The 15,000-nt window shown below is 42.2% G+C and overlaps 2 protein-coding genes across 3 annotated transcripts in view; both read right to left on the bottom strand.

The window, feature by feature from the left end:
* The window catches only part of LOC138971743 (uncharacterized), a 6,222-nt gene extending 2,158 nt beyond the window's left edge, over window positions 1–4,064 (bottom strand). Inside the window, exons 1-3 of the mRNA XM_070344541.1 lie at window positions 3,916–4,064; window positions 1,177–1,239; window positions 549–702 (exon numbers count right to left, since the gene is read on the bottom strand). Of these exons, the coding sequence (XP_070200642.1) occupies window positions 549–702; window positions 1,177–1,239 (217 nt within the window). The 5' untranslated portion in view covers window positions 3,916–4,064. The remainder of the gene's footprint in view (window positions 1–548; window positions 703–1,176; window positions 1,240–3,915) is intronic.
* A 1,911-nt stretch (window positions 4,065–5,975) lies between these two features.
* The window catches only part of LOC138971742 (uncharacterized), a 9,063-nt gene continuing 38 nt past the window's right edge, over window positions 5,976–15,000 (bottom strand). The window contains exons 1-6 of one of the 2 annotated variants that reach the window (XM_070344540.1): window positions 14,919–15,000; window positions 12,049–12,120; window positions 9,569–9,710; window positions 7,549–7,605; window positions 6,451–6,512; window positions 5,976–6,042 (exon numbers count right to left, since the gene is read on the bottom strand). The exon at window positions 14,919–15,000 is cut by the window's right edge and continues 38 nt beyond it. In XM_070344540.1, the coding sequence (XP_070200641.1) occupies window positions 6,472–6,512; window positions 7,549–7,605; window positions 9,569–9,710; window positions 12,049–12,120 (312 nt within the window). In that variant the 5' untranslated portion in view covers window positions 14,919–15,000 and the 3' untranslated portion in view covers window positions 5,976–6,042; window positions 6,451–6,471. Of the gene's footprint in view, window positions 6,513–7,548; window positions 7,606–9,568; window positions 9,711–12,048; window positions 12,121–14,918 lie in introns of both variants that reach the window. The other variant, XM_070344539.1, reaches the window with a different exon arrangement.

Raw genomic sequence — 15,000 nt, 5'->3', positions numbered from 1 at the left:
CTGTGTAGCGCGATTTTGTTGCTGCCAGCTTTCCACTGGGAGGAAGAGACCCGAATGTCCCAGCGATGGGACAATAAAGTTGGACAGATCAAGACGTGGAACTTTCCAGCACGTGTAAGGGTAACGTCATCAAATCTAGTTTTTACGTCACGCGTTTGCCAAGATCTACACGTCGTGCTGGGAGGCAAACAACGTATAGGAAAATGGATGACTGTATTTGGAGCATTGGAGAAGGGTGAACATCATCTAGACCAACTCTTCAAGACGTGTACGGGTGACGTCGTATCTACACGTAATAATAATAATAATGCATAATATTTATATAGCTCATGTATCCAGGGTTTAACCCTGCTCAAAGCGCTGTACAATCAAAATACTACAACAACATAACATTATCTAACATGCAATCCCACACATGTCAATGAATAACACATTGCTCTATAAAACATTATCACAAACACACGCACGTACGTACAGGTCTTGGCTACACGTTCGCTCATCTAGAACAATGACAAACAAAAAGATATGGGTCAGTGGGTGACACTCACCGTCAGTCTGCATTGCGGCAGTGTTGACTGTCTGCCGGCTGAGGCCCATGAGCGGGGTGGCCCCGGCAGCAGCACATCGCATAGCTTGCGCCATGTCCTCGGCGTCCACCTCCTCCACCTCCTCCACCTCCTCCATCTCCTGACGCTTGAACGGCTGGTGGAGTTTGCACACAAAAAAAGATGCGGCGGTCAGCATTGTCTTTGATGGATTGTTTGTTTGTATTTTTTAATTTAGAATTTTTTTTTTAATCCCTCGTTTAACGAGCGCCCAGTAAAGAATTGCTTTTGAAGCTAATAATAGTGAGAACAAAACACACACACACACATACACACACGCACGCGCGCACAAACGCACACTTACACACACACACACACACACACACACACACACACACACCCTCACTCACACACATACACTCACACATACACACACACCGTGGTACACACACGCACACTTACACACAACACACACACACACACACACACACACCGTGGTACATACACACACACACACACACACACCGTGGTACACACACACACACACACATCACACACATCACACACACACACACACACACACACACACACACATACACACACATTTAAACATACAAAACAAATCCCTCACCCATGTGGCAGACTCAGTATAGGCCACCAGAGCAACGAGGAGCAGTAGTACGGACCGACGCATCTGGTAAGACAATTACGTTCCACATGTCATTATATCTTGATCATTATTTTTTGATCGGTTCAGACAAAACACACTTACAGAAAAGGCTTTGCTTGATGTTAACAAATTCTCGCCGCAAGGAGTGAATTGAACGGGAGAAAAAGAAAAGAGAACTATCTGGGGAAATATCATTCTTGTCATATCCAAGGAGCTTTGTTTGTCTGTGTATTTCTAGTGTGCAAATATCTCAGTTTGCGCTTTCACAGTGCCAACAATACATAGAGATTGAGTTCTGTTTTTGCCGAGACTGGGGACATACAGACTCTTTGCATATCTGGGTTCAGGGGCGGATCAGTTCATTTTATGGGAGGGGTTTCCAAAAGTATATTGTGAAGATATGGGTGTGAAGGCGCGAAGCGCCGAGCCGAAGGCGCAAAGCGCCTAGCTTGCTGGGGGGCGGGGGGTCCGGGGGCATGCCCCCCCGGAAAATGTTGAAAAAAAGGACGCAAAATGGTGCAATCTGGTGCATTCTGAGGATGATCATTACCAGTTTCAGGCAGCAGATTTTGTCACTGATTAATACAAAAAAAAACCACAATTTCAACAAAAAAAATTGGCTGGGGGGGGGGTTTCCGGAAACCCCAGAAACCCCACCCTCGTCCGCCCCTGGGGTTGTATAACCTTTGGTGTGAAGTAAGTGACAAAAGCTGAAGATTAAACCATAAGGCCGTTTTTTTGTCAATAGCTTACTGTAGAAAATCGTGTTCGGCTCATGGGATATACAGTTCACATCCCCGCTGAAAGCTCGTATAGCAATTAATCCATGCCTCGACATTGGATAATAACACGAATGACGCCACCATCAGCACATCTTCGACTGACGAATTTCAGATTTTTACGTAATATCTCGACATGGGTTAAATGCAAATGAGCCATCGGCGGGAATAAACCTTGATGCATCATCCTCTGGAGACAGGGTGATGTACGGAATGCATAGGCGCAGGGTTGGGAAAGGATGAAACAAGCAACAACAACAACAACAACAACAACAATAACAACAACAACGACATCATCATCACCAACATAATCGTCATCATCATCAACATCATCATCATCATCATCATCATCATCATTATCATCATCATCAATTCATCATTATTCATCATCATCATCATCATTATCATCATCATCAATTCATCATTATCATCATCATCATCATCATCATCATCATCATCATCATCATCATCATCATCATTATCATCATCATCAGTCCCCTGATTGGGACAGTTGTCGGGGTGACGTGCGGGCAACAGAGGAAGAAACCCTTCTCCCGGCTATTTTGTGTGCGGCCTTCGACAGAAGGTCAGGGAAGCTCATCTGCGTCCATTCTTTTAACATTGTTGGGTCAGCTCTTCTCTTGTCTCCTGCGTCTACGTCCTCCCTCGACGGTGCCTTGTGGTATGAGACTCAGAGGGTGTCATTCCTCGAGACGTGGCCGAACCACACCAACTTCCGTAATTTGATGGATACTTCTTCTTCTTCTTCTTCTTCTTCTTCTTCTTCTTCTTCTTCTTCTTCTTCTTCTTCTTCTTCTTCTTCTTTGTCTTCTTCTTCTTCTTCTTCTTCTTCTTCTTCTTCTTCTTCTTCTTCTTCTTCTTCTTCTTCTTCTTCTTCTTCTTCTTCTTCTTCTTCTTCTTCTTCTTCTTCTTCTTGTCGTTCGCTGTTAGATCGTCAGTCCGGACTGCAGGGCGAAACGTGCTGTCCTCTCCAAGTCCTCTCTGGGGCCGTATAGCTTCTTTTGTAGCGCTGTCTCCTCTGGCCATATGGTGTTCTTCAGAGCACTGTGGTATGGACAAGCCTGCAGGATGTGCTCTGCTGTCTGATTCTTGCCACACGGACATAAAGGGGAGGGAACCAGCTTCATTTGATGGATACTAGGACAGGTTCTTGGGGGGCCTACGATGCTCTTGTCTAAGCTCCGCACACATTTTTTTGTACACTATTGCTATCCGTATGGTATTCGGAGCAGATTCCTCGGGCACTTTAAAGGTTTCATATGCCTGGGTTCTTCTTTCGTCAGCCAGTAGTGTCCACGTCTCGCAACCGTATAGAAAAATGGAGACGACTAGAGGCCTGAAGAGCTTGAGATTTGTGTGCAAGCTGATGTTACTCTTCCACACCCTGTTTAATCTGGCCATCACTGCTGCCGTGTGCGGATTTATGCCGTGCACGTGCCGTCTTTTGACAGGGTAGCTCCCAGGTACTTGAAGTTGGACACTTTCAGTGGCTCTCCATGCATCGTGCTGATGGCCATGACCTTGGAATTTTCCGTGCTGACCTCCGCCCCATAAGCACTCAGACTGGCTCTTACAGCGAGCCTGTTCGTCAGATTTTGGATCTCGGCGTTACTGTCTCCCATGAGGTCGATGCAATAACAACAACAACAACAACAACAACAACAACAACAACAAAAACAACAACAACTACAAAAAGAACTACATTTTCAGAGGCTGTCCGCACAATTCTATGAATCTGAACTGAGTACAAAGAGAAACCAATAAACAAACAAAAATCAAAAATACGATGTTCAGAAAATATGATAACAAAGCAAGTTCCGAAAAGTGTAGTCATAGTTAAAAATAAAAGTTATCAATGTAATGTAGAAAAACAGTGCTAACATGTAACATAAAACATTACCTTTCTTGTTGTAGTGTTGCTGTAGAGCTTGAATCGTTCAGTTCAATTCACAGAAAGTCCTCTTGGTCTCTTCGTGGACAGGCAGCTTTATATACTCACTGGAAACATGTTCGTTCTGTGGGTTCTTTTTTTGTTTGTTATTCTTTTATTTTGCTTAACTGGTATCAGACTAATATGATACTTCATTATTGCTGATGTCCTTGATTGTTGTGAAGCTTTTGTCTTTGATGATATTTGGGCAGAATAGGCGCTGACTGTGTCAATATTTACAGTGGTAACAGCAGGGTTCCTGGGTTTCGCAACACGGAGGCGTATGTGTGTGTGTGTGTGTGTGTGTGTGTGTGTGTGTGTGTGTACGTGTGTGTGTGTGTGTGGACGTGTTTGTGTGTGTGTGTGTGTGGGTGTGAGTGTGTGCGTGTGTGTGTGTATGTGTGTGTGTGTGTGCGAGTGTGTGTGTGTGTGTGTGTGTGCGTGTGCATATATATATGTGTGTGTGTGTGTGGGTGTGTATGTGTGTGTATGTGTGCAAAAATTACAGTTTATACTACAGTAAGAGGGTATTCGGTTCAAGAGGTCTGGTATTTATTTTTTCTTCAACGTTCGATGTTGATGGCCGTACTGAATCTTTACTGGTCTTCCGGAGGTCGTTGATATAGGTCCTCAGAGTTTGGTCTGCAGGGGTGTATTTTCTGGCCACACCTGAAGACTTACGGTCTCTAGATAAGAACAGGTCTGGAGCATGTGCTCAGGGGTCTTTTCCTCTGAGCCACATTCGCAGTAGTCCAAATCGTTGAGACCACAGGTATATTTATCTACAAGTTGACATTCCCCTTCATTGGCTCTGTCGACTCCCGTTTTTAACCGCTTGCTTCCCTTTATATAATAAACCGGCCGTAGAGCGTTGTCGTTCCGAACTAAATCTTCCAAGTCTCAAAATCCGTGGACAATTCTGGGTAGGGAAAACCTTTCATGCAAGGACGTCAGCTCTTTTCGGCAATTGGTCAATGCATTTCTATTTTCACCCGGGAGAACTGTGTGCCGGTTTGGCTCATTAGTAAAGCGCTCGCCCACTTACCCGGTGGTCACGGGTTTGAATCGCGTAACTGGCAAGAATTTTTTTTTTTTAAAGAGTTTATAGCATTTTAGTCGGTGGCCTTTGTTTTCGTTGTCGATCACCACAGGCTTAAAAACGCATTTCCGACACAGCAAACATTTTCTCCAACCTTAATAGAATCACAATGACGCAATGTCGGACGTCACATGTAACGTTAATAATAGAGACCGCCATGTGAGTGAAAACAAACGTCACTTTGACTATCAAAGGGAAGGAGACACGAATTTTAGTGTCATTTTTAGCGACTGCAGAGGTCAAAGAACAGCTAAAATATTGATGATAATAATGTAAAACTAGGCCTTGTTTTAAGCATTCAGTTTCCTCTCCTCCCAACAGAAAGTACAAAGTATGAAACATGTACAAAGACAAATGTTTTCCGCGTGACTAAACTCATAATTACAATGAAATAAACACAGCAGTCAGCCGCAGGGTGGGTGTCGTAATATTCATGTGTGACATAAGCTTGCACGCTGTGACATACTGGTGACATTACTGGGACACAAACCTCATAATCCCCGACTTCGATAAATTCAGTTCCTCCACCCCCCCCCCCCCTCTCTCTCTCTCTCTCTCTCTCTCTCTCTCTCTCTCTCTCTCTCTCTCTCTCTCTCTCTCTCTCTCTCTCTCTCTCTCTCTCTCTCTCTCTCTCTCTCTCTCTCTCTCACACACACAGTTTGTGTTGCACGGCAATTGTGTCAAATTCTGATATAAACTGGATCATCTGGGTTTTCTGTGTTATGGCCAATCGTAGTTCACAGCTTAGTTCACAGCGTACTGCTCTTTGTTCGCTTTCTTGATAGCTTTTTGATTGTTTCTTTTGCATCCTTTCCTATGCTTAGTTGTCTGGGGTTTTTTCCTTCTATTTTGGCTTTCTTCCTTTCTTCATTCATTCCTTCCCTTCTTCCTTCCTTTCTTCTTTCCTTCCAAAAACAAATGACACAACAAGCTATATTATCTCTGTTTAATGACCGTTGATACATGTATCAGTGCACGACATTTGCTGGGCAAAATATCGTCAGTGGCCTTCGAAGACCTCGTAACTTACATTTTCCCGATTTTCGGATTTTTGCATGGTTCCGTCCCTTGATTTTTTTCCTATCATCTGTGAAAAGCTTGTAACTCTATCTATTTTGCAAAGGTCTTTTTCCCCTGATTTTAAAAACCTCGTATTGCCGTTGGGTGTTGAGACATTAGCGACATTAGCGGGAAAACCTCGTATTGTCTGTTTGAATCCCTGCGAGTCTGTTAAAAATCCTCGTAATTGTTCCTTAAATTCAAAACAAAAAAGTTCAAAACAAAAAAGTGAAAACCTCGTATCTACACGTTTTGATCTGGTGAAGAGGAATTTGATTTTTAAAACACTCATTATCTCAGAACTATGATTTTGAAGATACGAGGTCTTCGAAAGCCACTGACGATATACGCAATGGCTTTCTCCTGCTCTATTTCCGGTCGTCGACTTCTGCGCACTCGATCATTGTCTCTGAAAATAAAAATACACTTCGTCAGACTATGACCTGCTAATAATGATAAGGATTTAACTTACAGGATTCTACAACGAACATTACCATTTCACAAAAAAGGATCCGTTGATAACGTCTGGTTTCGTGCGGTGAAATATGAAATTATAAATAAATACAACATTGGCGAGAATGGATCAAAACGGTAACCTTTTAAAGAATATAAGACGTCGTGTAACAAAGATACCAGATGTGAGTTGACATCGGAGTCATATATTCGGGAGCACAGTTCTAGGGTATTTGGTGTCAGTGATCTACCGTAGTTGATTCGTAATCATGTTTATATGTTTGATTTTTCTATTTAACTTTCTTCCCCTGTTTGATTGTTTACACCCCTTCATTTGGGGCTTAGGCCTTTACAGGACAAAACCAAATGTGACCCTCCACCACGAAATGAGTCGCATGTCACCTCGCGCGGTTCTGCGCTAGGCTTAATATAGGTCCGGGGAGTGTCTGGTAACAGTGTGAGGGTCACCTTAGTCACAGGCTTATAACTCAAACAGTTTTCGCTCTTTTCTAAAACGGTTTTCACCACTGGATAGAGCATAAAAAACTCTCTAGGAAAATGTACAAATAGGAAAATCATGCAAAGGTGACGTGCGACTCATTCCGTGGTGGAGGGTCACAAATATGTCTACATCTCTCTTCCCCTCCCACCCCGTCCCTTTCGTCTGTGCCTTTGTTCCCTCCCTCCTTTCTTCTTTCCGTCTCCTTCTTTGATAAGATAGGACAAGATAAGAAAACTTTAATGTCCATTTTCTTTTTACACAAACACGGACATGTTGTTTTTGGCACCACATCGCGTTTCTAATAACACAAAGACACAATACAAAAAGCTTTGTCGCATTTTCTTTTTTTTAATTTTCCGCTTTTGCTTTATTTCTTTGCTTGCTCGCCGGTGGATTGGTTAGTTGGTATGTTGTTGTTTTGTATTCTCCCTGCAAGTGGCATAACGTGTGTGCTACTGTGAAGTGTAAGGCAAAGCGTAAGGATACATACCCACTGCTTTTTCGAAGTCCTTGATTTCCTGTCCTCGGAGTGTACCGTCAAAGTTGACTGAAAATAACAAACATAACAACACATACAACAACAAGAATAACATCAACTCCAGTGTCCATTCAAATACATTTATTACCAATTCAGTGCCCCATATGGCTTTTTGACCAATCAGGACGGATTCTAGGTGACCCTCTAAATGTTATAACGTTCAGGCAGGGACTCTTTTTGTTTATCACGCTAAAAATAAACAAGACAAAGTAAGAATTTAAATCAACAATATTAGCGTGATTTATTCTAAAGAATAGCACTTCAAATGCTGTCAGATAATACTCTCTTTATCTAAAAAATACCGAAAAGCGAGTTTTGTCGGTGGGTGCTTTACGGAACAGCAAGGCCCCACCCACCGTCTGAGTGTGCAAGGCCGACCCGCTCACTTGAAATCTAAATTATCAAAGTTCGAAAAAATCAAGTGAAACTGCGTCACTCGCTTTACGTCAGATGTATCTTTACGTCATTACCTATCCGTCTGGAGTCGGTTCTAAATCTGTCGCTCTCTGGTCAACAAGAAAAACCGACGCAACCGAAACGCATGTTCAACATGGTTTATCTTGTGAGATTGTTGTGCGTCAAACGCTTTTGACCTGTGAATATTCATCACGTCAGGTGTGTGACTCTGATTGGCTGACCCAGGTCACGAGAATTCTTTGACTGACAGGCATAATCAGGTAGGAGAGCGCAAGTTCCCATTGCGGCTGTTCTGTCTAATTCGCGCGGTCTCTTCGAAATTTCTTTTGGTCGAAATAAACGGTAATAAAACCGTTATTTCTAATATGCTGACTGTTAGCAAATGATAACAGGCATGTCTCACAAACGATAACAGCATTCGCCTGAAAGGCTCATGCTTGATATCTTTTTTCTCGACATGCCTGTTATCATTTGCTAACAGTCAGCATATTAGAAATAACTCATAATATCAACACGGATATATATCTGTTCGACTCATCTAGGTGAACTGCGGGTTTTTTCCCACTCACAGCTCAATTACGAGACAAAATCATTTCACAACTATTTCGCTATGTCTAGATGCAAGTCAGTTATATAAACTATGTCCAGTTACGAGTCAATTGTTTCGCTATTCGTGATCCTTGTCGCGGGTCAGTTGTTTATGTTACTTCGTGTCACGAGTGTCAATTGTTTCGCTATTAATTGTAACGAGTCAATTGTTTTGCTATTAATTGTAACGAGTCAATTGTTTTGCTATGTCTTGTCACTAGTCAATTGTTTTGCTATTCCTTGTCACTAGTCAATTGTTTTGCTATTCCTTGTCACCAGTCAATTGTTTTACTATTCCTTGTCACTAGCTAATTGTTTTGCTATTCCTTGTCACTAGCTAATTGTTTTGCTATTCCTTGTCACTAGCTAATTGTTTTACTATTCCTTGTCACTAGCTAATTGTTTTGCTATTCCTTGTCACTTGTCAATTGTTTTGCTATTTCATGTCACTAGTCAATTGTTTCGCTATTCCTTGTCGCGGTTCTGTTGTTTATGTTATTTCGTGTCACGAGTGAATTGTTTTGCTATTCCATGTCACTTGTCAATTGTTTTGCTAGTCCTTGTCACTGGTCAATTGTTTTGCTATTCCTTGTCACTAGTCAATTTCTTTGCTGTTCTTTGTCACTAGTCAATTGTTTCGCTATTCCTTGTCACTAGTCAACTGTTTCCTTATGTTTAGTCACAAATCAATTGTTTAGCTATTCCTAGTCACATGTCAAATATGTCACTATTTCTTGTCAAGAGTGAATTGTTTCGCTAGTCTTCTTCTTATTATTCGTTCATGGGCAGAAACTCCCACGTTCACTCATGTTTTAAGCACGAGTGGGTTTTTAGGTGTATGACTGTTTTTACCCCGCCATATATACAGGCAGTCATACGCTGCTTTCGGAGGAACTAGTCGATTATTAGTAAACTATTTCGCTAGTCGATTATGTCCCTCTTACAAAAGATTTTGGTGACAACTTACCGTCGCTTTGCTGGAAGCCGAGGCCTACGGACTGGATACCGACTCCAGAGAGAGGGTTAACCCCTAGGGTTTGGCATTGGACACTGCCCATCACCTCTTCAGCCTCGAAATCTCTCTTCACGCCTCTGTTCCGGAACTTCCGCTGTCAAAATTCAAAACGCATGCAGATCACAAGGCTTGGACGCGAATTCGCACACAAGAACGCACACACACATATGTACGAACGGAGTAATTCACGCACAATCTCTCTCTCTCTCTCTCTCTCTCTCTCTCTCTCTCTCTCTCTCTCTCTCTCTCTCTCTCTCTCTCTCTCTCTCTCTCTCTCTCTCTCTCTCTCTCTCTCTCTCTCTCTCTCGCTCTCTCTCTCTCTCTCTCTCTCTCTCTCTCTCTCTCTCTCTCTCTCTCTCTCTCTCTCTCTCTCTCTCTCTCTCTCTCTCTCTCTCTCTCTTTTAGACCTAAACACTCGTGCCATACGGCACTGACAGAACTGGTGGACTCTTGGTTATCAAAAATCAACTCTAATAAGTTATGTGGAGCACTGTTTATGGACTTTGCAAAGGCATTTGATGTTATTGATCACGCCCTCCTTTTGCGGAAACTTTCCATTTATAGACTACCACAGCCCACACAGACTTTTATAGCCTCTTTTTTGTCGGGAAGAACACAAAAAGTTACCTTTAACAGTTCGAGCTCTGAAGCAATGCCAATTTTATATGGGGTCCCACAAGGCTCGGTCCTTGGACCTTTATTATTTTCTGTCTACATCAATGACTTACCATTACACATATCCTCTGGACAGTGTGATATGCTAGCTGATGATACTACTATTCATACCTCAGGTGATGATATTACTTCGGTAGTCGACACGCTTCAGAAGTGTGTCGATGATGCTGTAGAATGGACGCATTTAAACCACATGTCTCTCAATCCAGAAAAAACAAAGTATATGCTAATTACTACGCGTCAAAAACGACAAGTCATGTCGGAACCAAAGAAGTGCATTTCTGTTGATAGTCAGCTGATAAACGAGGTTAGTGAACACAAAATTTTGGGTGTAACTATTGACAACAATCTAACATGGGGCCCTCATGTAAGTAACTTATGTAAATCTACAGCAAAAAAAGTTCATCAGTCTGCAAAGATTAAACATTTTCTAAATTTTGATGCGCGCAGAACATTTTTTCAAGCGCATGTGCAGTCTGGAATAGACTATGCATCAACCCTTTGGGATTCTGCAAGTGATGCAGCTTTAAGACCCCTAAAATCTTTGCACAGACGCGGAGTAAAAGTTGTTCTGCTGAAAAACAGCACCCTCTCTAATCATGACTACAAAAAAGCTGAAATTCTTCCACTTTCATCCAGACTAGCGTTTAACAAGGCAAGGTTTATGCATAAAATAGTTCTTGGACATGTACCAGACTATTTAACTAAAAGAATATTATTAACTGAGACTTCATCAAGCCGCACGAAGAAACTAAATGTTCCCCTCCCTAGAATTGACTTGTATAAAACTAGTCTGGCATATTCAGGTCCATTTCTGTGGAATGGTTTACCAGTCTCTCTCAGACAGCCACTTTCTGTTGCCAGTTTTAGAAGACATACTTTTTTGTATATGCTTTCATCGTCGTGTGGCACTTAATGCCTCGATCAGGTCCTGCTGTTTGATAAGTACATGAAGATCTACTAGTATAATCATTTCAGTTAAGGGTTTTTTTTTCTTTTTTTTTCTCTCTCTCTCTCTCTCTCTGTTTACGTTGTTCTCTTCATGGATTTTGCACATACATTATGATTATGTGTACAATGTGTACATGTGTGTGTGTGTGTGTGTGTGTGTGTGTGTGTGTGTGTGTGTGTGTGTCTGTGTGTGCGTGTGTGTCTGTATGTGCATGTATGTCTGTGTGTGTCTGTGTGCATGTGACCGTGTGTGTCAAAGTGTGTGTTTTAATGTATACCATTACCAATGACCATGTTGGCATGTATGCTATGAACATTTTTTTTTCTCTCTTTGTCTGATTTAATAACCATGTTTTTATGTTTTTGCTTTGCTTCTTCTTCTGCTTTAATATTATGCACTGCTTAGTTAATTCCCTCTTGGGCGAGGGCTGGATGAAAAAAGATCTTTGCTGTATCTACTCCATTACCCTCGAAAAATAAAGTTGGTTCGTTCGTTCGTTCGTTCGTTCTCTTTCTCTTTCGCTCTCCCTCCATCCCTCCATCCCTCCCTCTACCTCTCTCTAATATACACACACTCACACATATACACATACACACACATACACACACATACATACACACACACACACACACACACACACAAACACACATACACACACACACACACACACACACACACACACACACACACACACAAAGAAGGGTATCGCATTTGAGAATCACACACACACACACACACACACACACACACACACACACACACACACACACACACACACACACACATACATTCAAAGTATCCTTACCAGTTTGGTGGCATCAGTATGTGCCAGGAGAAGGGCGGCCACAGCCAGGAGACACAGAACAGACCTGTTCATCTGTTGAAAAGAACGCTTGCTTAGTTCCTGCATGCTTCACTTTAGTGCTGTTCAATTGGTAGACTTTCTAACAACTTTCATGCAACTTTCAAGCGATTCTAGTCGGCACCAAGTCAAATCAAAATCTCTTCCCATGTGAACAGCACAATCGCTCAAACCTTCAAATTAAGCGGCGATTCTCGGCAGACTTAAAGGCCATTTGTGACCCTCCACCACGAAATGAGTCGCATGTCATCTCGCGCGGTTCTGCGCTAGGCTTAATATAAGTCTGGGGAGTGTCTGGTAACAGTGTGAGGGTCACCTTAGTCACAGGCTTATAACTCAAACAGTTTTCGCTCTTTTCTGAAACGGTTTTCACCACTGGATAGAGCATAAAAAACTCTTTAGATAAATGTAAAAATATGAAAATCATGCAAAGGTGACATGTGACTCATTCCGTGGTGGAGGGTCACATTTCAGCTATCGGAGCTACCTCCTAATGTGGGAAGAGCAGTTTGGTTAGAGCTAACCAATCATTATGCGCCATAAGGAAAGTCTGCACGAAGTCCCGGCCGAGTCGAGCAGCGCTCAACTCAGTTTTCGAGTAGCGGCTAAATCTGACTTAAATCGAACCTAAATCATTGGGGCCTTTCACGTGGCAGACTTTTCTCCGACTTGGCCTCCACAACTTTGGAGCGATTTCAAACTTACAAAAGTTGGTTAGTCTGCTATGTGAGCAGCACTTTATACGATCACAAACACGGTGCTCCCACACACATTGTACTTTTCTTCTACATGTATTCCTACAGGGCGACACACCAGAACATGCCACTTACAAAAATGTCAATTATTACCACATCTATTCAGCGATTTCATGTTTTAATTGGTGTGCATCTATTTCAGCGTACTAATGATTATTACAAACTGTTTCAAATTCATAGGACAATTGTTCGGACTTTAAAGATCTCTTAAAAATGTGCTCCAAATTGGGGATCGATTCAAAAGCAGGAGTTATGACATTGAGTGGGGGCCACACTCATCCGATTCAAACGCTTCAGATAATGAGGCAGCAGAGCACATCCTGCAGGCGTGTCCATACCACAGTGTTCTGAGGGACACCATCTGGCCAGGGGAGACAGCGCTACAAAAGAAGCTATACGGCCCCAGAGAGGACTTGGAGAGGACAGCACGTTTCGCCCTGCAGTCCGGACGGACGATATAACAGCGAACGACAAGTAGAAGAAGAAACGCTCCATATTGTTACCTTTGGTATTGTGTGAAGGACCTATAGTATTCACAAACCAACCCAAGACATTTGGAGACATGAAGACAGCAATGACAGCCAGGATCAGAAAAACTACAACGTTGTGGAACGATCATGCTGACGTTAACTCATTGTCTCCCAGGTACGGATATATCCGTACCCACTCATATGGCTCTATCTGACCAGGTACGGATATATCCGCTCAGACTGTTAGCTTCAGTCGCTTCCTGTAACGTCCATCTAACGCCTGCATTCCAGCGTGTTGATACACAGGTACTACACAGTTACAACAATTCTGAGTGACCTGCTGCAGCACAGCTGGTCTCGGCTAAAAAAAAACTTGGTCAACATAGGTGGGGTAGACAGTGTGAAGGTATACCATATTATGAAGTCATTCTTTGAACAAATGTAGAAGTTATTAGCAAATTACTGTTTCGCATTTGGGGAGTAGGGTGGGGGTCAACCTCTAGGACATGTGGTAGGTGATGGCGCAACGCCTCTTTCATTTTCCAAAGACGCCTGCCTGAAAACAATGTTAACCATGTAACCGAGTGCCGAAACACTACGATCACCTCGGGAGGCGAAGTGCAATCAAACAGGATTTAAAATGTTAGGGCTAATTTCTTAGCCCTATAAAAACTGTTATGCAAACCCGAAGGTTTCCATGAACATACAGACAATCGGAAACCACCAGACCCCATCACAAACAGAATTCTACAATCCACCGGTGTTGACTTAAAGGCCAACAACTCGGGTGCAGAGTCTGCTGTGAAAGGAGCGGTAGCCTCCCCTGTCACAACCATAAACGCCTGCAAGTATGGTCATCCGTCGTTTAAAAATGAAAAGCAAGTAAGGCTAGTCATCGGAACGTTGATAGACAAACAAAACGTTGACTGGTACGCTAATGTCGCGGGCTGTAAAGTGGACGGACATACAAACAAGCAAGACAATCAACAGAAGAAAGAAAAGCTTACTTAAAGTGATGTAATCTCGGTTTTCATTCTCTTTCTTTTTTTTCTTTCTTTCTTTCTTTCTTCCTTTTTTCTTCTCTTTTTTCTTCTCTTTTTTCTTCTTTCTTCCTTTTTTCGCTCTTTCTTTTTATATTGCTTTCCTTCTTGTCTCTGTCTATCTGTCCATCAGTCTCTCTGTCACTGTCTGTCTGTCTGTCTGTCTGTCTGTCTGCTATGTTTCTTGTCTGTTCCGTTCTGTTCTGTTCTGTTCTGTTCTGTTCTGTTGTTGTTGTTGTTTTTCTTCTTTGTTTTTTCTTTTCAATCGATTATTCGCTTCCAGATGAATGTGAGGCATACAACAAGATCAGACAAAGACAAAATAAATAACACAAATATCATGAGATTATAAGCTAACGAAGAAATCTTCGCTTGTTAAACACATTTATATTTCCAAATCGATTGTAATCATTGGACTACGATCATCTTTGCGCAATATTAAAGCGTACAGAAAAATCAAAGTTAAATAATTAGCAATAGAAGACTTCTCAAACATTCAGAGCGATGTAATCAGATCAAACATATCCAAAATACCTGTATAAAATTACCTTTGTTGTTGAAATGTTTCAGATGGTGCTGATGTATACAAAATCTCGTTTCCACTTTTGATCTTCTACACGACAACAAGTC

Source organism: Littorina saxatilis, linkage group LG7 (genome assembly GCF_037325665.1).
Source record: "Littorina saxatilis isolate snail1 linkage group LG7, US_GU_Lsax_2.0, whole genome shotgun sequence".
NCBI lineage: Eukaryota > Metazoa > Mollusca > Gastropoda > Littorinimorpha > Littorinidae > Littorina > Littorina saxatilis.
Note: the sequence above shows the minus strand (reverse complement) of the source record. Positions and strands in the feature narration are given on the sequence as shown.